This window comes from Equus przewalskii, chromosome 1 (assembly GCF_037783145.1).
Source record: "Equus przewalskii isolate Varuska chromosome 1, EquPr2, whole genome shotgun sequence".
Taxonomy (NCBI): domain Eukaryota; kingdom Metazoa; phylum Chordata; class Mammalia; order Perissodactyla; family Equidae; genus Equus; species Equus przewalskii.
The window spans coordinates 90,329,528-90,352,338 of NC_091831.1; the positions used below are offsets into that span (position 1 = coordinate 90,329,528).

General features: G+C 45.5%; 1 protein-coding gene across 3 annotated transcripts in view; it reads right to left on the reverse strand.

The window, feature by feature from the left end:
• IL16 (interleukin 16) overlaps positions 1–22,811 on the reverse strand; it is a 109,046-nt gene that overhangs the window by 61,708 nt on the left and 24,527 nt on the right. For all 3 annotated transcript variants that reach the window (XM_070617185.1, XM_070617180.1, XM_070617190.1), the window contains one exon: positions 17,544–17,956. In XM_070617185.1, the coding sequence (XP_070473286.1) occupies positions 17,544–17,956 (413 nt within the window). The remainder of the gene's footprint in view (positions 1–17,543; positions 17,957–22,811) is intronic.

Genomic DNA, 22,811 nt, shown 5'->3' on the forward strand with positions numbered 1-22,811 from the left:
CTGATGGTGATACTGTGCTACAGCGTTGCAAGATGTTGCCATTGGGGGAAACTCAGGTATATGGATCTCTCTGTATTATTTTCTTACAATTTCGTGTGAATCTACAATAATCTTGAAATGAAGGATTCAATTTACAAAACAATCTAAAATGGCATTTCCATATGCAAGAAAATAGCAGTTAGAAAACGGAATTATTGAAAGATAACGTTTACAATTTCACCAGAAAATAAAGAATGCCTAGGAATTAGCCTAACAAAAGATGTAAGCCCTTTCAGAAAAAAAATTACAAAACTTACTGAAAGGCATTAAATAAGTCCTGAATAATGGAGAGATATGCCATGTCCTTGAGAATGGGACACAATATTGTATAGATGTCTGTTCCCCCCAGATTCGTTTATAAACTTAATACACTACTGACCACAATGTCAAGTGTGTTTCAGAACATCACACTAGAGGGTGGATGCTGGGACATCTAGTTAACCATGTGGGAAAATGACAATGTAGCATATACTTTACAAGCACCTATTCTAGGTGGATTCAAAACAGAAATACAAAAGGCAAAACTATAAAATGTTCAGAAGACAATAGAAGAGAATAGAATTATAACAGAATGTGTTTACTTTGGGAAAGGATAAAATTTTCAAACAAGATGCAAAAGGCACAAAGTATATAAGATATGACTGAATAAATTCCACCCTAAAATGAACAACTTGTACTCATCAATTAAAAGAGTAAAATGACCAGTTAAAAGCTGGAAAAAGAAAAAAACTCAACAACCCAAAAGAAAAACAGAAAAAGTTTGGATGGGCGTATCACATAAGAGGAAATTCAAAAGTTTCATAATCACATGGAAATATGTGCAACCCTACTACTAACTAGAAAAATACAAATGATAATTAATATGAAAAATGATTTAATAGGTCCCAGACTGGAAAAGTTTAAAAGCCTGATGATGCCAAGAATTGATGAGGATGCAGAGTAACGAAGAAACTTACACCTGATAATGAAAGTGTAGGTTGGCACAACCACTTAGGAAAAAAATTTGGCATTATTGAGCACAAACGAAGATTATCATACCCTAAGACTCACCGACTCCACAGCCAGCTTGTATCCTATTGGAACTTGCAGAGATGCACGAGGACATCCACAGCAGTACTGTCTCTTATTTAAAGAGCAGAAAAGGAAATATCACAAATATCCATCAATAGCAGAGCGGATAAACAAATTGTACGTGTTCACAAAATAGAACTCTAGGAAGCGGTGAAAATCGATGAGCTGCGACACAATGAAATAGCATGAATAAATGTTTGGAGAGTAACGCTGAGGTGTACAAGCAAGTCTACTGCAAGGAGATCACTGTCCAATTGCATTTAAATCATGTTCAAAAATAAGTGGAACTGAGACTTCCAGTTCCAGAACAAAATGGTGCTGGCTCCCTGCTAAATACAACTGAATACCCTGGATATTATTCAACAGAAACAGCAAGGGATTCTGAGAGCCAGGAAGAAGAAAGCTAGCTGGCTAGGGAGTTCAGGACTTGAGGAATAACAATATGGTGAGTTCTCTGTTTTGTTTTGTGTTTTTAACTACAATATACCCCAACTAGGCACTGGGGAGGCCAGCAACCCACAACTGCCAATAGACAAAGACAAGAAACAAAAACAATGTTCTCTCTGGCCTGGCCGAAAGACCAGGAAAGGGGGAGGTTCACCAAGGACCTAGTGGGAGCCCAAGACCCCTGACCCATGATCAAGGCACTGTCAGCAGGTCCGACATGCCTGCCTTGGTGGCAGCAAACCCTGGCAGATTTCCCAGCCCTCAATCCACAGCTAGGGCGCCAGCAGGTCGTCCATGTACCTGTAGCTGGGGCAGCAGCAGAGCCCCAGGCTGATCCAGCCCCTACTCTGTAACTGGGGCACAGGCAGGAGGCTGATCCACCTGCAGGGGCAGCATCAACGAGGGCCTCATTTTCCCGCCCTCCACCCAGTGGCAAAAGAGACCCAGGTACAGCAGCTTCTGCCCATCCCCACGCTGAGCAGCAGATGGTCACCCAGTGAAACCAGCCAGGCCAGGGAAGCTCCTTCCAGATTGAGCAAGAGCTCCAGCAGCGCCAGAAAAGTGAAGCAGACCAGAATAGCATTGCAAGGGCTCTGAAAACGAAAAGGTCATTACAACAGAAACCCAGCAAAGCAGTTCAGAACTACACGCCAAACCAAAACAGGAGGCTGCTTGCTAAAACAGAAGATTTAAATCAGATCACGAGACTTCTAACATAATAATGAAAATGTCCAAGATACCATTAAAAGTGACTTTTAACGTCAAGAACCAGGGATGCATAATTTGAACAAGAAAAGGCAAACAACTGACACCGATACAGAAATGAATCAGACGTGGGATTCATCTGATGAGGACTGTAAAGCAGTCATCATAGAAATGCCTCAAGAATCATTTGCAATTCTTTTGAAACAAATGAAAAATTAGGAGATATCAACAAAGAAATAGAAGGTGTTTTTAAAAGAAGCAAAAAGAGATTAGAGAACCAAACACAATAAACCCAAAGAAATAAACACCAAGATGCCTCCTAATTAAACAAAGAATGAATTCTTTAAAACAATCAGAGAGAAATGACCTGTTACCTACGAAGAAACACTGAGTTAAATGACAGATTTCACATCTGAAAATATGGAGGGCAGAAGGGATGCACAACATTTTTCATGGGCAGAAAAATTCATGTCAACTATAAATCCTATATTCATTGAAAACACGCTTCAGGAATGAAGGAGAAATAGAAATATTCTCAGATGAATGAAAAATGAAGAGAATGTGTCACTAGAAGATTTACTCTTAAAGGAAGTTCTCCAAATAGAAAGATCATGATAAAATAGCTGAGACCTTCAGAAAGGAAAGAACAGTAGAATGAGTAAAAATAGAAATACACATAATAGATTATCTTTCCCTTCGTGAGTTTCCTTAATCATATTTTATGGTTGAAGCAAAAGTTATAACATCACTGATGTGGGGCTTAACGGATGTAGAGGAAATACTTAAGACAGAAAACAAATAATAAAGTGGCAGACTCAAGCCCTAACATATTAATTATTACTTTAAATGTAAATGGTCTAAATACTCCAGTTAAAGAGCAGAGATTGGCAGGGTGGATAAAACTTTAAAATGACTCAACTATATGCTGTCTATAAGAAATTCACTTAAAACATAGTGACATGGGTAGGTCAAAAGTAAAAAATAAAAAAGATACACAAAGATTAATCAAAAGTCAGCAGAACTAAACAACACATCATTCAGGTATACAAACAGATATGGTAAATTTTAAAGAAAAGCTGAGGCACGATGCACCCAGGATGGGGGATAGTGGTTCCCTCTGAAAGGGTGGGGAATGGGGTGGCATTGGGTAGGGGCACTCACAGGACCTCAAAGTTTATGGTATGATTTGTTTCTCCGATTTGATGATTGATATACAGATATTCAGGGCATCTTTACTTTTTAGAGTATACGTTTTATAAATTTATTTTTATCTTCTCAATATTTAATAAGATATTTTTAAAGATCCTAAAATAATAAATTATGATAAATCCATGTGATGGAATCTCATGCAGCCTCTTACATTTTTTCAGTCATCCTCCTAAGCTGGTGCCAGAAGCACAAAGTGATTCAGTAAATTCTTCCTACCTACGGCTAGTACCCAGAATTCATTCTTTTTTTTTTCTTTTTTCTTCTTGCTGAGGAAGACTTGCTCTGAGCCAACATCTGTGCCAATCTTCCTCTATTTATATGTGAGTCATTGCCACAGCATGGCTGATGAGTTGTGTAGGTCCACATCTGGGATCCAAACCCACGAACCTGGGCCGCCAAAGTGGACCACCCGAACTTAACCACCATGACCCCAGAATTCATTCTTTAGTGGAAACACATAACTTTGTGTTTCTTTAGTGGGAATATGTAACTTTGTGTTTCTGTGATAAATTACTGTAGCAAAATAGGGAGGCACAGCATGCCCTAGAAATCCAGAGGGAGAAGATTGTTTCAAATAGGGATGGTGGAAGCTAGGGGTACAGGATAAGGAGAGGGTCAGTAAAACCTTTGTGGTAGATATGCTGGGCCTTAGAGGATGACTAAGATTTGGGTTCACGAAGGTCAGAGTCAGGAAGGTATTCTGGGCAGAGGCTCGGGGGCCGTAACCAGTGGGTTGTATGCAAAGAATAGGAAGAAGCCTGGGGTGGGTTGTAATGCCCATATGAAGGGTCATATTGAGAAACAGAATTGAAAAGGTAGACAGTTTTCTACTTTTTCCCAATTTCCCTTATTCCTCTGCTTCTTTCTATCAAACCCCTTTCCAATAACCAAATGATATCCTACCAGAACAAATAAGATTCAAAAGACCAGCTCCAGGAAAATAGCTCCAAATGTCTTTGACAAATAAAACAGCAGCTAGGACTCACGTGGAGTTGGGGAGACAGTCAGCAAGTGCTCATTAATGACACCTGTGGGCTGTCCCTCCAGCTTCCTGCACGTGGACCACCCTTGTTTCCCTCCCCATCCCCACTCACAGGGGAGGTGGCCGGCTCCGTGGGAGTCCTGGAGCCCTGAGCTTCCCTCCCCATAGCTGCTCTCAGCCTCCACAAGCTGCTCTTCTGTGGCAGGAAGAGGCAAGCAGCCAAAGCATTGGGTTTCCCACTTGCCAAGGGAGCCTGGGCCTCAAAGCCACAGGCTGAGCTGCTCACAGGCAGCAAAATGAAGGGACTTGTCTGCTCAAGGATGGGCCTTGACCACCCTATCTCCACCCACAGCACATGCCAGAAAGTCAGACGGTTGATCTGACCTCATGGCATCCTGAGTCACGCCACAGGAGTGGTGACTTTGCCTAAACAATAGTTTGAATTTGTAAAGAAAAGCAGGATTTTACATATTACAGAGGCCATTCCCATGTGGATCAGAGCATTTTGCATCCTTTTAGGAGGGCAGCCCCAGAGGGAGGACCTCCCACAAGCCTGGTCTCATCTGTTCCTGTTCTACTCCCAGATAGAGTGTCCAGTGACTCTAGACCCCAGCCAGCGGGAATACCCACAGCAATGCCCAGTGCAAACCCACGTGTTGGCTCAAAAAACCCAGGCAAGCTCTGGCTATGTCAATAGACCCTCTGCCTTAGGGGGCAGCCTCATTATACTCATTTAGGCAACGATTCTTTCCTCAAATATTTATAGAGCTGTTACTCTGTGCCAGTTCCCAATCTTGTCCAGTGCCATAAAAAGAGAACCAGTTCCACGGTGAGTAAATATAGGGCTCCAGGCATACTTGGTGACCTGCTAATATTTAGCTAGAGAGGAACCTAAAGACAAATGAGGTAGGAGCATAGGATTGCATCAAGGGAGCTGTGCCCCCAACCCCACCTCTACCCTGGGTCTATCGTATCAAGAGCAAACCACACCACTGGAGTGCACAGGCTGAGACGGGAAGGGGGTCTGTTTGCTGGGGTGTGGGGGTTGGGATTAGAGAATTGCAGGTGTCACCTGCTTGCATGTGAGACCCCGTGTGGGGCTGGACAGTGCCAGGAGTGGTAGGAGAAAGGGGATCATGGCCAGTGTCCAGGAGCCAGGAAATGGTTCTTCCTGCCCCCCGACATTCCAGCGCAGAACTCCAAGACACCCAAGAGCTTATCGAACCTTGGCTACCCAAGTTCTTACAAAGGTGTATTTGTCAAGGTAGAAGGATGGAACATTTATTTTTAAGCATATTTTACCTTGAGCTGTAACTTTTAAATATTTAGACACTTGGCCTGTAGATCTCCGTTTGTCCTCTCATCCTGGGTCCTGCCCGTGTTACAGGCAGGAGGGCTTCAGGCAGAAGGAAGTGATCTCAACGCAGAAATGCAGGAGGGAATGAAGAAGGATGGACGGGGGAAACACATGAATTAGTGTAAATGAATATTGACTCCACAGAATAGTAATGATGACCTATTCTTGGGTTTAAATATAAGTAGAATTGGAATGCATGAGAACAACGCCAGGAAGCATGGCAGCTGTAAGTGGAGTTTTGTGTTCTAGGTCTTAGCATCATCTGAGAACTGATAAAAAGCATTAATTTATCTGAGACTCTAATACAGTAAGAACATATGTTGTACATCTTAAAGATTAAAAGAATAGTAAAGAATTTATAACAAATAAGCTAATTGAAGGGGAAATGGAGAAGCGAAAAATGTGTTAATCTAAAAGAGAGCAAGAAGAGAGAGAAAACCAAGTGCAAAACTTTGGGGACAAGTAGAAACCAAATAATAAGAGAGTAGCTATAGACCCAAACGCATCTGAAATTACACTAAATGTAAGTGGTATCAATACCCACTATTATAAGATAAAGACAAGAAGATGGTAGAAAAACAACCTGATTATATGCTGCTTACATGAGTTATGCCTTAAATATATAAACATAGATTAAAGGTAAAAGGACGAGAAAAGATGTATGATGTAAACAGTAACCGAAAGACAGGAGTGAAGCTGTCCTAATACCAGATCAAATTTTAGCAAAAGTCCTCATTAGACAAAAAAAGAACTATTTCAAAATTATAAAAGTGTTAATTCACCAGGAAAACATTTAAAAAATACTAAATGTGCATATAAAAACATAGCTTCAAAATATATAAAGAAAAATGGACAGAGCTAAAATGGACAAATCTACAATCATAATTGGAGACTTTAACACACTTCTCTCAGTAACTAACAGAGGAATGGAATCAGTAAGGATAAAAAAGTTCTGAAAAATGCGATTATCAAATTGACCCAAGAGACATATATAGAACATGACATTCAACAAGAACATTATATATGTGTATACTTTTTATATATAAAATATGTATATTACATATATTAATATATCATATTTTTATATAATTATAGATATGTAATTTCTGATGATTAGGTCATTAGAATTAAAATCATTCAAAATATGTTCTCTTCTCCAACTTCAGAATAATCAATCTAGGAAGAGAGAGAGAAAGAGAGGTTAACTAGAAAACCCTCAACTGCATGGAAATTAAAGAATACATTTCTAAATAAACTAAAAGTCACATGATAAGTCACAATAGAAAAAATACATATCTGTATCTGTCTATATATAATGAAAATATGGAATATCAAAATTTGTGAATGAAGCTACTGAACATAGAGGGAAATTTTTGGCCATAAATGCATTTATTAGAAAAAAATAAAACCTAAAAATCAATTAGCTAAACTTTCATCTCAAAAAGCTAGAAAAAAAGGACAAAAACTTAGACATAGAGAATGTGGAAGAAAGGCAGTAACAGGGATAAGAACACAGGGAAATTCAACAGAAAACACAGGGGACTCCTGGGAAGATGGGGGTAGGTGGACTCTGAACTCATCTCCTGCCATGGACACAGCAATTTACAACTACTCTGGGAACAATTACCCCTGAGTGAGAACTGAAAACTGGATAAAAAGACCCCCCCCCAACAAGGGACACTTTAGACTCAGGTGGAAGAGGCATAAATTCCTTTCTGGAGAGGAAAAAGACATGTCTAACCACAGAGCGTCATGGCTGGGAGCAATCTTAAGCCACATAGGGGATCAGCCCCGCCTTCCAAAGCCTGAAACAACTGGGTGCTCCCTCACCTGGGGCCAGCCCCACCCAGCTGCAATCCTGAGTGAGCTGACAACAGCCTTGTGGCTTGAAGGCCTACAGCAATTGTGAGCCCCTGAGCCTAGCAACCAGCCACGCTGGGGGTCTACACACTTAACAGAAAAACTGCAACAGGAATGTGCTATTAGACCTTGCAGCCAACTGTGCTGGGGCTCACCACCCCCAATAAAGTGACTGAGGGTCCATAGCAGCCACATGCAGCTGAGTATTACAACCAACCAGTCAGGGGGACAGCCTAGTCTCCCTGGGCACCTGCAGCAAGAGCAACGTGGCCACAACAGAAGGACACACACAACCCAAACAGGGGTCTCTCCTGGAACATTTAAAATTGGCTATGACAAGGAAGCACACTGCTGGGCCTCAAAAGGCATCTCCTATATAAGGGCACCTCTCTGAGATCAAGAGATGTAACTGACCCACCTAATACATAGATATAAGCACAGAGAAAGGCAAATGAGGAGGCAAAGGAAAACATTTCAAGTAAGGGAACAGGACAAATCCTCAGGAAAAGAACTAGACAAAACAGAAATAAACAATCTACCTGATGAAGAGTTAAAACAAATAGTCATAAGGATGCTCACTGATCTTGGAAGAAGACTGGATGAACTCAGTGAGAATGTCAACAAAGAACTGGAAAATATAAAGAAGAACCAATCAGAAACGAAGAATATGATACTGGAAATGAAAAATTCACTAGAGAGACTCAATAGCAGAGGATATGATACAAAAGAACAGACCAGAGAGCTGGATGAAAGGCTGGAGGAAATCACCCAAACTAAACAGAAAAAAGAATTAGACAGAACTAGGACAGACTAAGGGACGTCTGGGACAACATCAAGCACACAAACATCCATACTATAGGTGTCCCAGAAGAAGAAGAGAGAGACAACGGGGCAGAGAATCTATTTCAAGAAATAACACCTGAAAACTTTCCTAACCTAAGGAAGGAAACAGAGATTCAGGTACAGGAAGCACAGAGAGCACAAAACAAGATAAACACAAAGAGCTCCATACCAAGATACATTATAAGGAAAATGTCAAGGATTAAACATAAAGAGAGAATCCTAAAAGCCACAAGAGAAAGGCAACAAGTGACATACAAAGGAAACCCCATAAGGCTATCAGCTGACTTCCCAGCAGAAACCTTACAGGCTAGAAGGGAGTGGCACAATATATTTAAAGTCCTGAAAGGGAAAAACCTACAGCCAAGAATACTCTTCCTGGCAAGATTATCATTCATAATGGAAAGAGAGATAAAGAGTTAGTCAGACAAGCAAAAACTAAAGGAATTTATCACCAAGAAACCAGGCTTACAAGAAATGCTAATGGGATTTATTTAAGTGGAAAAGAAAAGACCACAAATAGGAATAAGAAAATTATCCCCCCAAAAAACCCCAAAAAAGCAAAACAATAAAATCACTGGTAAAGGCAAATGTACAGTAAAGGTAGCAGATCAACCACCTATGAAGCTAACATGAAGGTCAAAAGACAAAAGTACTAAAATTATCTATTTCCATGATAAGAGGGTAATAGAGACAGATGCACAAAAAAGAGGTTAGATATGATATCAAGAACATAAAGGTGGGAGGAGGAGAGTAAAAGACTAAAGCTTCTAGCAAGAGATCAAACTAAAGAGACCTTCAGTCAGTATAGTTTGCTATATACATAGGTTATTATAAATGAACCTCATGGTTATCACAAACCAGAAGCCTATAATAAATACACAAAAAATTAAGAGAAAGGATCAGAAACATAATACTAAAGGAAGCCATCAAGCCATAAGGGAAGAGAGCAGGAGAAGAAGAAAGGATCAGAGAAGAACTACTAAAACACTCAGAAAAAAAGTAACAAAATGGCAATAAGTACATACTTATCAATAACTACTTTAAATGTCAATGGGCTAAATGCTCCAATCAAAGACACAGGATGGCCAATTGGATAAAAAAACAAGACTCCTATATATGGTGCATACAAAAGACACACTCAGACCTAAACACACTCACAAACTGAAAGTGAAGGGATGGAAAAAGATACTACATGCAAATGGCAAAGAAAAGAAAGTGCGGGTAGCAATACTTAGACAAAATAGACTTTAAAACAAAAACTGTAACAAGAGACAAAGAAGGGCACTACAGAATAATAAAGGGAACAACCCAACAAGAGGATATAACCCTTGTAACTATCTACGCACCCAACATAGGAGCACCTAAATACATAAAGCCAATTGTTAACAGACATAAAAGGAGAAATAGACAGTAAAACAATAATAGCAGGAGACTTTAACTCTCCACTTACACCAATGGATAGATCATCAAAACAGAAGATCAATAAGGAAACACTGGCCTTAAACGACACATTAGACCAGATGGACTTAGTGGATATATATAGAACATTTCATCCCAAAAAACACAGAATACACATTCTTTTCAAATGCTCATGGGACATTCTCCAGGATTGATCACATATTAGGCCACAAAACAAGTCTCAATAAATTTAAGATTGAAATAATACCAGGCATCCTTTATGACCACAGTATTATGAAACTAGTAATCAGCTACAGGAAGAAAATTGGAAAAGCCACAGATACGTGGTGATTAAACAAAATGCTACTGAACAACAATGGGGTCAATGAAGAAATCAAAGGAGAAAAAAATACCTAAATATAAATGAAAATGAAAATATGACATGCCAAAATTTATGGGATACAGCAAAAGTGGTACTAAAAGAGAAGTTTATAGCAATACAGGCCTACGTCAATGAACAAGAAAAATCTCAAATAAACAACCTAACAGTGCACCTAAAGGAACTGGAAAAAGAAGAACAAACAAAGCCCAAAATCAGTAGAAGGAAGGAAATAACAAAATCAGAGCATAAATAAATGACTAAAAAAACAATAGAAAAAAGAATGAAACCAGGAGCTGGCTCTTTGAAAAGATAAACAAAATTGACAAACCCTTAGCTAGACTCACCAAGAGAAAAAGAGAGAAGACTCAAATAAATAAAATCAGAAATGAAAGAGGAGAAATTACAATGGACACCTCAGAAATACAAAAGATTATAAGAAAATACTACAAAAAGCTGGATGCCAACAAATCAGATAATCTAGAAGAAATGGATCAAAATGTAGAATCATACAACCTTCGAAACTTGAATCAAGAAGAAATAGAGAATCTGAATAGACCAATCACCAGTTAGGAGATCAAAATAACCAAAAAATAAAAGTCCAGGATGAGGTGGCTTCGCTGGTGAATTCTACCAAACATTCAAAGAAGATTTAATACCTATCCTTCACAAACTCTGCCAAAAAATGAATGAATAGAGGAAGTTTCCAAACTCATTCTACGAGGCCAGCATGACCCTCAAGCCAAAACCAGACAAGGACAACACAGAAAAAGAAAATTACAGGCCAATATCACTGATGAACATCAATGCAAAAATCCTCAAGAAAATACTAGCAAATTTAATACAACAATACATTAAAAAGATCATACATCATGATCAAGTGGGATTAATTCTAGGGATGCAGGGATGGTTCAACATCCTCAAATCTATCAATGTGATGCATCACATTAACAAAATGAAGAATAAAAATCACATGATCATCTCACTAGATGCAGAGAAAGCATTTGACAAGATACAGCATCCATTCATGGTAAAAACTCTGGATAAAATGGGTATAGAAGGAAACTACCTCAACACAATAAAGGCCATATATGACAAATCCACAGCTAATATCATTCTCAGTGGAGAAAAGCTGAAAGCTATCCCTCTAAAAACAGGAACAAGACAAGGACGCCCACTGTCACCACTCTTATTTAGCATAGTATTGGAAGTCCTTGCCAGAGCAATCAGGCAAGACAAAGAAATAAGAGGGATCCAAATTGGAAAGGAAGAATGAAACTGTCACTATTTGCAGATGACATGATTTTATATACAGAAAACCCTAAAAAGTTCACCAAAAAACTTTTAGAAATAATAGATGAGTATGGTAATGTTGCAGGATACAAAATCAACATACAAAAATCAGCTGCATTTCTATACACTAACAACAAAGTAGCAGAAAGAGAAATTAAGAATACAGTCCCATTTACAATTGCAACAAAAAGAATAAAATATCCAGGAATAAATCTAGTCAAAGAGGTGAAAGCCCTGTACACAAAAAACTATAAAACCTTGTTGAAAGAACCGAAGAAGACACAAAGAAATGGAAAGATATTCCATGCTCTTGCATTGGAAGAATTAATATAGTTAAAATGTCCACACTTCTTAAAGCAATCTACAGATTCAATGAAATTCCTATCAAAATTCCAACAACATTTTCCGCAGAAATAGAACAAAGAATCCTAAAATTTATATGGAACAACAAAAGACCCCGAACAGCCAAAGGAATCTGAGATAAAAGGACAAAGCTGGAGGTACCACACTCACTGATTTCAAAATATACTAGAAAGCTATAGCAACCAGAACAGCGTGGTACTTGCACAAAAACAGAGACAAAGATCAATGGAACAGAATCAAGAGCCCAGAAATAAAACCACACATCTGTAGACAGCTAGTATTCCACAAGGGAGCCAAGAACATACAGTGGACAAAGGAAAGTCTCTTCAATAAACGGTGTTGGGAAAACTGGACAGCCATGTGCAAAAGAATGAAAGTGTAGACCATTGCCTTACACCATGCACAAAAATTAACTCAAAAGGGATTAAAAACTTGAAGATTAGTGGGCTGTGTCTGTGTCAACACCCTGGTTGTGATATTGTGCTACAGTTTTGCCAAATGTTACCTTCGGGGGAAACCAGGAGAGGGCACCCAGGACCTCTCTACGTTATTCTTCACGTCCTGTAAATCTATGATTATCTTTCAATTAAAATGTACTAAGATTTTTCTGAAGAACTTTATGCTAATAAATTTGGAAATTCAGGTGAAAAAAATTCCTAGAACAAAAATGTATCTTACCAAAACTGATACTGGAAGAAATAAAAAGTCTGAATATTCCTGTATCTATTAAATAGATTCAGCAGTAATTTAAAACCTTTTCACAAAGAAATCTCCAGGCCCAGTTGGCTCATATGTGAATTCTTCTAACCATTTAAAAAAGGATAGCATCAATATTAGTCAAACTATTCCAGAGAATGGAAAAGAGGAAATATTTCCCAACTCATTTCATGAGGCCAACATACCCGTAATATGAAAAGCAGACAGGGACATTACAAGAAAGGAAAATTTCAGGTTAATCTCTCTCTCTCAAACACAAATGGCAAAAATCACAAACGAAATATTAACATGTCAAATCCAAAGTTATATTAAAAGGATACTATTTCATAACCTAGCTGAGAATACTCCAGGAAAGCAGATTGTCTTAACTTTCAAAAGAGTCAATCACTGTGACTCACCACATTCACAAGAATAAAGTAGAAAAATCCATACGATTGTCTCAATAAATGCAGAAGAAGTCATTTGATAAAACCTAACAAATTCATGAGGGGAAAAGTAAAGCTTCTTTTCCAACTGCAAATAGAGCCAAACTTCCTCAACCCAATAAAAAGTATCAACAAAAATACTACAACAAACATCATACTTATTTGTCAAATAATGAAACGTTTCCCTTGAGATCAGGAATGACATGCGGGCACCTGCTGTCACAGCTTCTGCTCAACACTGTGCCGTAGGCCTTAGCCAGTGAGATGGGGGAGTGGGAGTAATAAAAATTGACAGGAAGAAACAGAGCTATGATTCAAAAACAGAACAAAAAAAATGATTGTGTATGCTGAAAAACAAACCAAAAAAATCTACAATCAAGTTTCGGAGGAATACATCATGCAAATGGATTGGAAGATTCAATATGGTAAAGATATCTGTTCTTTTCAGACTGACCCACAGAGTCAAGGCAATTCCAATAAAAACCTCAAGAATAACCAAGTCGATCTGAAGAACAAAGATGGAGAACTGACATGACCAGATCTCAAAAAGCTTCCTATGAAACTACCATAATTAAAACGGTGTGGTATTAGTGCAAAAAAAAAAAAAAATGAGACTAATCGGAATGGAGAGATGAGAAATAGACCCACCGATACATGTGGTCCTTGACTCATGAGAGAGACGGCAGTGCTGTGCGGTGGGGCCAGCACAGGCGTTCAAAAAACAGTGCCGCCGGGACAACTGGACATCCATATAGGAAAAAATTTAATGCATACCTCACAGCATATACAAAACTCGACTTCATACGAATTAAAGATCCAAATGTGAAAGATAAAACAACAAAACGTCTAGCAGGAACATGGGAAAATATCTTTATGACCTTGGGGTAAACAATGATTTCTTTAAGAGCTTCCCTTTGTCACGCTGGAGCCAGGCTTGACTTGTGAGATGTGTCTCTCTCATTCCTGCCACCTCCCTTGACCCCCCAACTCTCTCCCTCTGCATTTTCACCCCAGTCCCACCTGCGCAGCCCAGCACTCTGGCTCCCTCCTCACTCTCCCGGGAAGCACTGTCTTCATCCTCGGTCCTCTCTGCTGGGCCTCCTGGAGCACGGACAGGACAGACCTCAGCTTGACCTAAGCTCGCTGGCTCCTGTCCCCTCCTCTAGACAGCAAGCTCCTGAGGGAAGGAATAGTATTAAATGTGTTTCTTTACCCCTGGAGGATAGCTCAGAGCAGGTACTTTGCCGATGTTGGAGGAAAAAGGAGGAAAGGAATGAGGGAGGAAGGAGGAGAGAGAGAAGGGGCTGTTTGGTAAGCTTCGGTTCCACCCGCCTCGGTGGCCTTCCCTCTGGCCTCAACATCCTACTTAGAGGGCGTTTAAAATACTTTTTCCATTTGAAAAAAAGACGGCGGGTCTGCAGTAGCCAGGGAGTCTGTGCATTTCCTTCTTTCAAGGTCCGGGTCTGATCGACTGTGTTTTTTGTTGGGTTAGGGAGTCTGGCTGTTACCATTCTTCCACTTGAATCCGTCCCCAGGGGTCTGGTGCCCCCTGGTCAGCGCGTGCACGCACGACCCAGGGGCAGATGGTCTCTCCAGACCACGCACATCCCCGCCCGGCTTCCACGCATCCCAGCAGCGCCTTACTCAGCCCTAGTTGTGCCAAACACAGCGCATCCAACAAGGCTTTTTCCCCCCTTCTGGCTGTTTATCTAACTTCCTCTTCTTTGCTTTTTCTGTTAGGCGTTTCTAGAAGGAGGCTGACGCCACAGGGCATCTTTCCAGATGCTGTTTTGACATCAGCGTAACCATGGCGTTGCTGAGGCTGAGTCCGTCTGGGCCAAGCGAGCCACGCCCGGGCGCAGAGCAGGGCAGGAGCCGGGGCGGGGACTCGAGTGTCCCCGCGAGAAGGGAGGGGGCGCTCCGGAGGGCCCTGGGGCTCCCCGGGGAGGGCCGCCGGCACCCGCGGGCGCCCTTCAGCTTTGCGCACCGGCGCTTTCATGCGTCGCGGGATCCGCTCGGACAGGGGAACCTCGCTCGCTTAGAACTCACGAGTGGATCCGAAAGGACCACCTGCGCCCCCGAAAAAGGAAACAGATGCCGGGCTCTGAGCGGCCAGCGCCCCTCTCCCCACCAGCTCATCGCGCCTCCAGCTTGACGCCGCTGCGCACCGCGCTTCCCCTCTTCCCGCCGCCGGCCGCGTTCCCGCCCCGCCCCCCTTCGCCGTCCCCGGAGCTCGCTGTGGTCTGCACTTCACTCCACACCCTCCAGGACCCCCCTCCCAGAAGAGAGTTGCGCGTCCCTCCTCCGCGTCCGTGATTTCCCCCACTGTCCGTACCCGCGGCCCGAATAGGAACGATCCCCGTTGTCGCCTCTCCGTCGTTAGCCTCTGAGCATCGCTCAAGCTCCGACTCTTACGTGCTGCCTCGTTGAAGGCGCCCAATAAACGTTATTGCACTCACTCGTTACTTAATTACACAGTATAGGCCACTGTCCAGTCCTAACACAGAAATAACAATGTTTCTTAAGCAACTACTGTGTGCGCTGGACGGTTTTGGGTGCATTTGCTCATGTAAACGTTTACACCTTCATCCTGACAAAACTCATTCGAGGTATATACTATTATTAACGTTCCGCATTTCATAGGTGAGGAAATCGAGGCACAGAGAGGTAGAGTGAGTTGTCCAGGATCACACAGCTACTAAATGGGAAAGCTAGACTCAAACCTGCCCGGTCAGACTAATAAGCCCCTAACCGCCGCGCCCCACAAATCCTAACGCTGCTGTACCTGCCTTCCCGCCAGGGTTTGCAGGGGAAGGGAGACAAGGAGACACAGCTGTGAAAACTTTTTGAACCAAAGCGTGGTGCTCATGTGAATCACCAAGAGCGGTAGGGGTGCAGTTTCTTCGACTTCTTGCCAGCCTCCCCCACCGCCTTCATCCGGCTCTGCCCAGCCCCCTGGGCCTACAGGTCCAAGAACCGGCTCCGGACGCGCCCTCCGCACAGCGGCCCTTGCCCCGCGCTCCCGGCTTCCTCCCACATCTCTCCGCTGGAACTCGCCCCGACCCCTGCTTCTCACACCCTGCGTCACTCGAGGAGCGTCTCCCTCGTCCTCGCCATCCTTCCCGCCCCTGGTGATGCCCGTCTCCTTTCCCGGAGCTGATAAACGCGCCCCTCTGGTTCTCCGCGCTCAGGGTCCAGCCTCCTGGCTTTGCCCGGAACGTGAACCCCGACCGTTCCCAGAGCCTCCGCCGCCATCCTAGTCCGAGCTATGTCGCCTCCGCCAGGTCACCTCCGGGCCTCCGATGGTCTCCCTGCACTCTGCTCTCTGCTCAGCGGCTGAGTGCTCCCCAAAAGGGTCGTGTCACCGCCTGCTCAGTCGCCCAGCGTTTTCCCATCCTTCTTAGAACAAAATTCCACGTCCGGCCCCAATTTTGTCGTCTACGTTCCCGCCCTCCCCTGATACGCTCTGCAGGCTCCTGTTCTTGATGCTCCACAAGCACTCTTTCCTTCCTGTCTTTGCACATGCTGTTCCTTCTGCTTGGAACGTCATTTATGACGGACTAGGAGCCTGGCCGGGCTCCCCCAGTCCCACCGGGCTGCCCGTCCCTCCTTCTACCCTAATGAGTGAGCTTGGGTCACGGAAGTCGCATTGCAGGTGACAGAGCAGCCTGGCCTGGGTGGGGCCCTCGAGGACCTGCCTGTGTCTGGAGATGATCCGGGCTGGCCTTCTACCGGCCTGACCTCCTGACCTGTAATACAATGGTACGTGGTATTGTTTACTATCTACGGTTAAGCAACGATTTTCCTGCTCAGGGAGGCAGGTTGTGCAAAAGTACCAGACCCTTTGGAAGGTCCCGGAGCACCTTCCCTATGCTGTTGACAGTCCTGTGCCCGTGCCCAGCCGGGCTTGAGGGCAGCGTAGGGGAGAAACCCCTGGGGGCTGGACATCACTGTGTGGGCCGCGAGGGAGCTGGCAGGGGACCTGGAAAACACTCCCGCCAGCATCCAGGGAGCGAACTCGCTCATCCTGCCCTCTGTATCCCGCTTGGCATCCAGGCTCCTCCTCTCTCCAGGCCCTGTGAGTCCGCACCCAGCAGGTTCTCTCCTGGGCGTGAGCTGACCGGCCCACGGCTCGCTGGATGTCACCTGCCTGAGGAAAGAACTTCTCCGGATGCTGGCCTTGCACCTGCCCTTTTCCAGCAGGGACCCAGGCTCAGTTTACTGTGGACCGACACAGCGTCTTGCTGAATCTCTCAACTGAGGTTAGCTGAGCCTGATTCTCTGCCGGGCTCATTGTGATCATTAAGGGGGGCCCTGCCTTGAATTTTTCTTTGCTTTTGCTCAGAATTAGAACACTCCGCCTTCCTGACTTTGGAATAAAAGGGCTCAAAGACTTTCATTGATAGCACCAGACACCGATCGCAGCCTCTACCAGCCCCACGGATCTGGGCGTACCTTCGTGAAGAACATCCTCCTACAGGTCTTGCCTCGGTCGCTCCCAGCCGTCTGGAGCTGAGCGGCCTCAGAGGCCAGTGCGAGATCAGGAATGCTGCTGGGCCCGGCCTCCGACGTGTCTGCCAGCTGCACAGATGAGTGGAAAATCCCCTCCTCGCCCTGGCCCAGAGAAAGTCCAAAGGGATCAGGATATTTCTCGTCAGGGCTGGAGCCCTCGTCGCTGGTCTTAGCATGACAGAGGATCAGGGACCGGGAGAGGGACCGGAATTTGGTGGATTTTCTGCTCTTTCCGGCACGGCTGTGCGGCTCCATCCTCAGAGACGAGGTGCAGCTGCCTTTCCTCCTGTCTGGCTCTCTGGACTTCGGTGGACGAGTGGCGACTGGACAGGGCTTAGCCACCGCTTCACGGGTCCCTGGGGGAAAGAGGAAACAGGAAGAAGCAACGTGAGTTGCTCTTACGAGCAGAGCTGGACAGAGTCCTGGAACCGAGGTGGGAGTGCCCGGCGCCTGGGGGGCTGGACAGATGGGTGGCCAGCCCCTCCGGGTTGCTGGCCACACGGGCCTCAGTTGACCCAGGTGTTCACCACTTCTCCACTCCCAGCCTCTTGGAGCTCAGAGATGATCTTTTACAAGCCATCACTCTACAGAAGGGGAAGCTGAGGCACAGAGAAGGGATGTGCAAACCCAGAGCCACACAGGGCACCCACAGAAGAGCCGGTAATCAGAGTCCCAGAAGGGATTTTGGAAATTGTAGAGACCTGCGCCTCGTGAGACTTTTAAACTGAAAAGCCGTTCTCAGACGAAGTCTAGGCGCCCTTCCATCCACAGAGCAGGTCAGAGAGGGCGGGAGACCAAGCAGCGCCTGCCCGTCTCCCTCTTCTGCCCATGTGACTCCTCCAGCAGCTCCAAAGAGACCCGAATTCACGGAGGGTCTGAAACTCACTGGAGTCCACGTCCTCAGTGCACAGACAAGGAGCCTATGGCCGGGGAAAAGGCTGTCCCCTGACGCTGACCTGCAGGGCAATGCCGGGGTCAGAGAACCAGCAGGGAGGTGCCTGCGAGGGCTCAGCACGTGACGGGCGCTCGGTGAACCTGTGCACCCATCCCTGGACCCCAGGTCGCAGCCAGGCCCAGGGTTGCCTGCTCCATCACCCGCCTGCTCTAGATCAGACTCTCGCAGCCCGATGAATCAGAGACTGCCCTCCGCTTCAGCGCAGCAGCCCAGCCCAGCCCAGCTCAGGTGCACCAAGAGGGCCTCCGTGCACGCAGTGCCCAGGAGGCAGGTGATGAGAGGGGCCCCGATGTGGGTTTAAAGAGGCTGTGACTTGGGCCCAAGCCACGGAACGAGGCTGTTAACAGAACGACAGATTGCGGGATGCTCCCAGCCATTGGCGCTGCTGTCTGTGTGCGTCCACGACTGAACAGAAAACACAGAGCCGCCCAGCATTTCATTAAACAGGAACCTTTCACAGAGTCCCTCAAAAACAGTTTCTTCTTAAACAAGACTGTTTTGGGGGGCCGGCCCAGTGGCACAGTGGTTAAGTGCGCACATTCCACTTCGGCAGCCCAGGGTTCGCCACTTCAGATCCCGGGTGCGGACATAGCACCACTTGGCACACCATGCTGTGGCAGTCATCCCACATATAAAGTACAGGAAGATGGGCACGGATGTTAGCTCAGGGCCAGTCTTCCTCAGCAAAAAGAGGAGGATTGGCAGCAGATGTTAGCTCAGGGCTAATCTTCCTCAAAAAAGAAAAAAAAAACGTGTTTTTTAATAGCCAAGTTGCACAAATTTATCATTTTCTCTATTAGCCTTTTAATTGTATCAATTTATTCACCAACCATCTAGATGAACCAACAGCAATGAATTAAAATGAATGAGTAAATATTGGAGACCCTGCTGCGTATCGGGCCCTGTTCTCGAGGCTTCAGTGCAAGTTAACTCAATTTTGGTCCAGTTCACTGAGGAGCCTCGCGCCAACATCCCCAAGTCCCGTCCTCTGTGTCTTTCCACCTTAAATGACAGTAAAACCTCAGCCCCAGACGACTCCAGCTCTCTGCTGACGCGCACGGCCACCGCAGGCATCTGCTCCCGGGGTCACTCCTGAGCGGATTGGTGCACGAGACATTCACGGCCCCAGCCGGGCCCCCAGCACTGGCCAAGCGGCCCTGTGCTTCCATAGTCAGCTCAATCACACGTTCTCAGCAGCGACTGTCTCAAAACGTCACTTTCTCAAAAATTAGACTGACCGCTCTCCTCGTCATAAACCGACAAGGTCGCCTCCTTCTTCCCAGAAGAACTTAAAAGTTATGGGTACAATTCCCCCCACTTTCTGCCACTGAATTTACAAACGTGTTTGCAGTGTGCCCACATCGTGCACACCCTCTGTGATGACGCAGCTGCCCTCCTGTTGAGGCCCGTCCACCATCCGTTCTCTGGATTCTGCTCCTCTGGTCTTTTCAGGCATAACAACGATAAAACTAATAACGACTAATATTTATTTAGTGCTTATGATGCACCAGGTGCTGTTCTAACTGCTTACAATTTAGTCCTCACAAAACCTGTTGTGGGCTCCATCAGTATCCTCTTTTGACAAAAAAAAATATAACTGAAGCACAGAGAGGTTAAGGAACTTCAAGGTCACACAGCCAGGACTCAGTGGAAGCAGGAATTAAACCAGGCGCTCTGACCCTGGAGCCTGCGCCCTCAGCCTCTGCTCTATACTGCGGTCGATTATGGTCTCTCTCGCCGTCAGCCGCGATCTCTCCTCTGTGCCGGGTCTTTATCATCAGCCCTTAAACACACTCGAATCCTCTATGTTGAGTGCGGATCCCCCTCTTGTCACCCGCCTCTGTCCTGTCCCCTTCATGTCTCCTTTTTTTCTTTTATTGTGGTAAGAACCCTCCCTCTGAAACCGCCCAGACTCGCTTTATCGCTTTATCCGTTCTGCATTTTACGTGCCCCCAAGTCATGAACCCAAGACCAGAGGGCACAATCTGTCTGCTTAAACCCTGCTTTATTCTGAGAGGATTTGTTGACCGGCATAGGAACACTCAGGTCTGCAGGCTGAGGAATACACAGGGGTCAAGCGTTTAAAGTTACTTTACTCTTCTCGTTACTCTCCTTTACTTCCAGACGCCGCCTTTCAGATCCGAATTGTAGCTGCCCTGCTTCCTGCCACCGTCGCCCAGCACAGGAGCTCCTTCTCATTCTGCCAACCCCACTTCCCTGAACTAGTGACTCTCAACACCCACGTCACTGTAGGTTCAGTATATTCAAACCTCTTTCCTCTTCGTTCAGCTTCATTAGGACTCTTCAGGGTTCAGCTGGGACTCTTGAGAAGGAAGTGTGTGTGTGTGTGTGTGTGTGTGTCTGTGTGTGTGTGTGTTGGTCTCTCAGGCAGCACTGCTCCATTAGGCATTTGACCAATTGAAAGTTAATCAAAGTTTTGTGTGGAAACCCTTCTGGACTTTTGCTGGCGCTAAACAGGGAGAATATAAATATGGGATTGCTGAGGGCCGCCATGCGGAGAGGGCTGCCTGAGAATGAAGCCAACACAGAGGGTACAGAAGAGGCAGGGAGAGGTGTGGCGAAAAGACGAGAGAAGGGGAAGAGGGCAGAGAAAGGGTGAGAAGGAGTGAGTCTAGATGATATTGTATGAGCACCTAGATCCAGCCATGCCTGAAGCCATACTATCTATTCAGTTATGCAAACTAATAGGTTCCTCTTTCTACTTAAAAAAAGAAAAAAGATCCTCCTAGAATAATTGTTCTTCTCTCTGATGCTACTGGCATAAGGCACGGAAAACAGTGACATCCAAGGGCCAAGAGACTTTTGAAAAGGTCTTTTATCCCACCCTAAGACTAGGAAAGCAGATAGTCACGCTCAGTCAAGGCCCAAACTCTCCTGCCCCCAGTGCTGGCTCTGGTAGGATAGCCTCTTGCATTCTTTTTCCACCCCATCGCCACCATCCACATGGATTCTCGGGCTGTAAACCCGCTTCCCTTTCTCCTCCATGTCTGCTCAGTGGTGGATGAGCTGGCGACATGGAGCTCCCAGACGAACAGAGGGTTAGGACTCCTGGGTGGAAACTGCTAATCCCAGGGGACCATTTGCAGGAGTGTCTGCTGAGTCCTGTCAGTTTTTAAAAATAAGCTTTTCCAGAGGGACTCACGATTTCTGCAGCCTCGGCCCTCATGTGGGACGGCAGGACCCAGGCAATGGGAGGCTGCGGATGCGCTGGCGGCAAGGGCTCAGCTTTTGGTCGGGAGCAAGGACGGTTTTCAAAACGAGCCTTGTCACCGTGGAAAAATGTTTTTTAAAAAAAGGGAACAATTGCCAAAGGGCTATAGCGGAGAAGCCAGAGTCGGATTTGTGTGGGAGACGGCTTTCCCCAGGCCTGGCACAGAGAGGGAAGGAAGAGAATAATAGGAAACACAGCAGGGAGGTCACATGGTTCCGTGTGGGCCTGGCGATTGTGCCCAGGACTTTGGGAACAGCCATTGCACCCTAACGGAACGGGTGTCAGCAGATCGGGGGGCCGCTTGAGCTGCCCCCTAGCACCAGCGTCCTTCAAAGGTTGGAACCAACGAGCTCACCCTGATTTTGCCCCTGGCTCCTGGAGCATTTGGCAAACACTTCTCAGGTCTTCTCTGCCCCCCGTGGATCCTCCACGAGACAGCCTCGTGCGTCTCCAGCGCCTCCGGGGGACGCTCGGCGGAGGTCTGCAGTGCAGGAGCAACGGGAAACCCAGAGGCTCTGCTTTTCCCCGGGAACCCGCTCTCCCGCCCCCTAGAGGGCTTTTCCCCAGAGCACGACGGCGTCTGCCCTTCAGGTGTGTCCCCCTTGGAGAGCGGGGTGGGAGGATGGTGCCACCAAGAGGGACAGGGACCGACTGTCACCGCAGCCCTCAGCCAGCGCTTACACCAGCTGTGGCCGAGTTGTCACCCGCATGGACGGCGCCGAGCTGGAAGGAGGGGGCTGCACTGCAGAGAAACGGGTCCTTCCTTCCTTGAAAGGGGTTCAGAAACTTCCAGACTGTGTGCGGGCAGCACGATCAATAAGTCCTTCCTCTCTCTGTCCTCCCCTCCCTCTCTGCCTTTTCATTCGACTCACTCAGCACCTGTGGGGAATCTGTCCAGCGTCTGTCCCCAAGCCGAGCAAAGCTAACCGACTGGGGGAGCAGCCGCCACATTTCCTGGTGGATAAAACGCACTTCATCCGCTGGAGAACTTCTCGAGGGTAAATAACCGTGTGGGGAAGGGGGA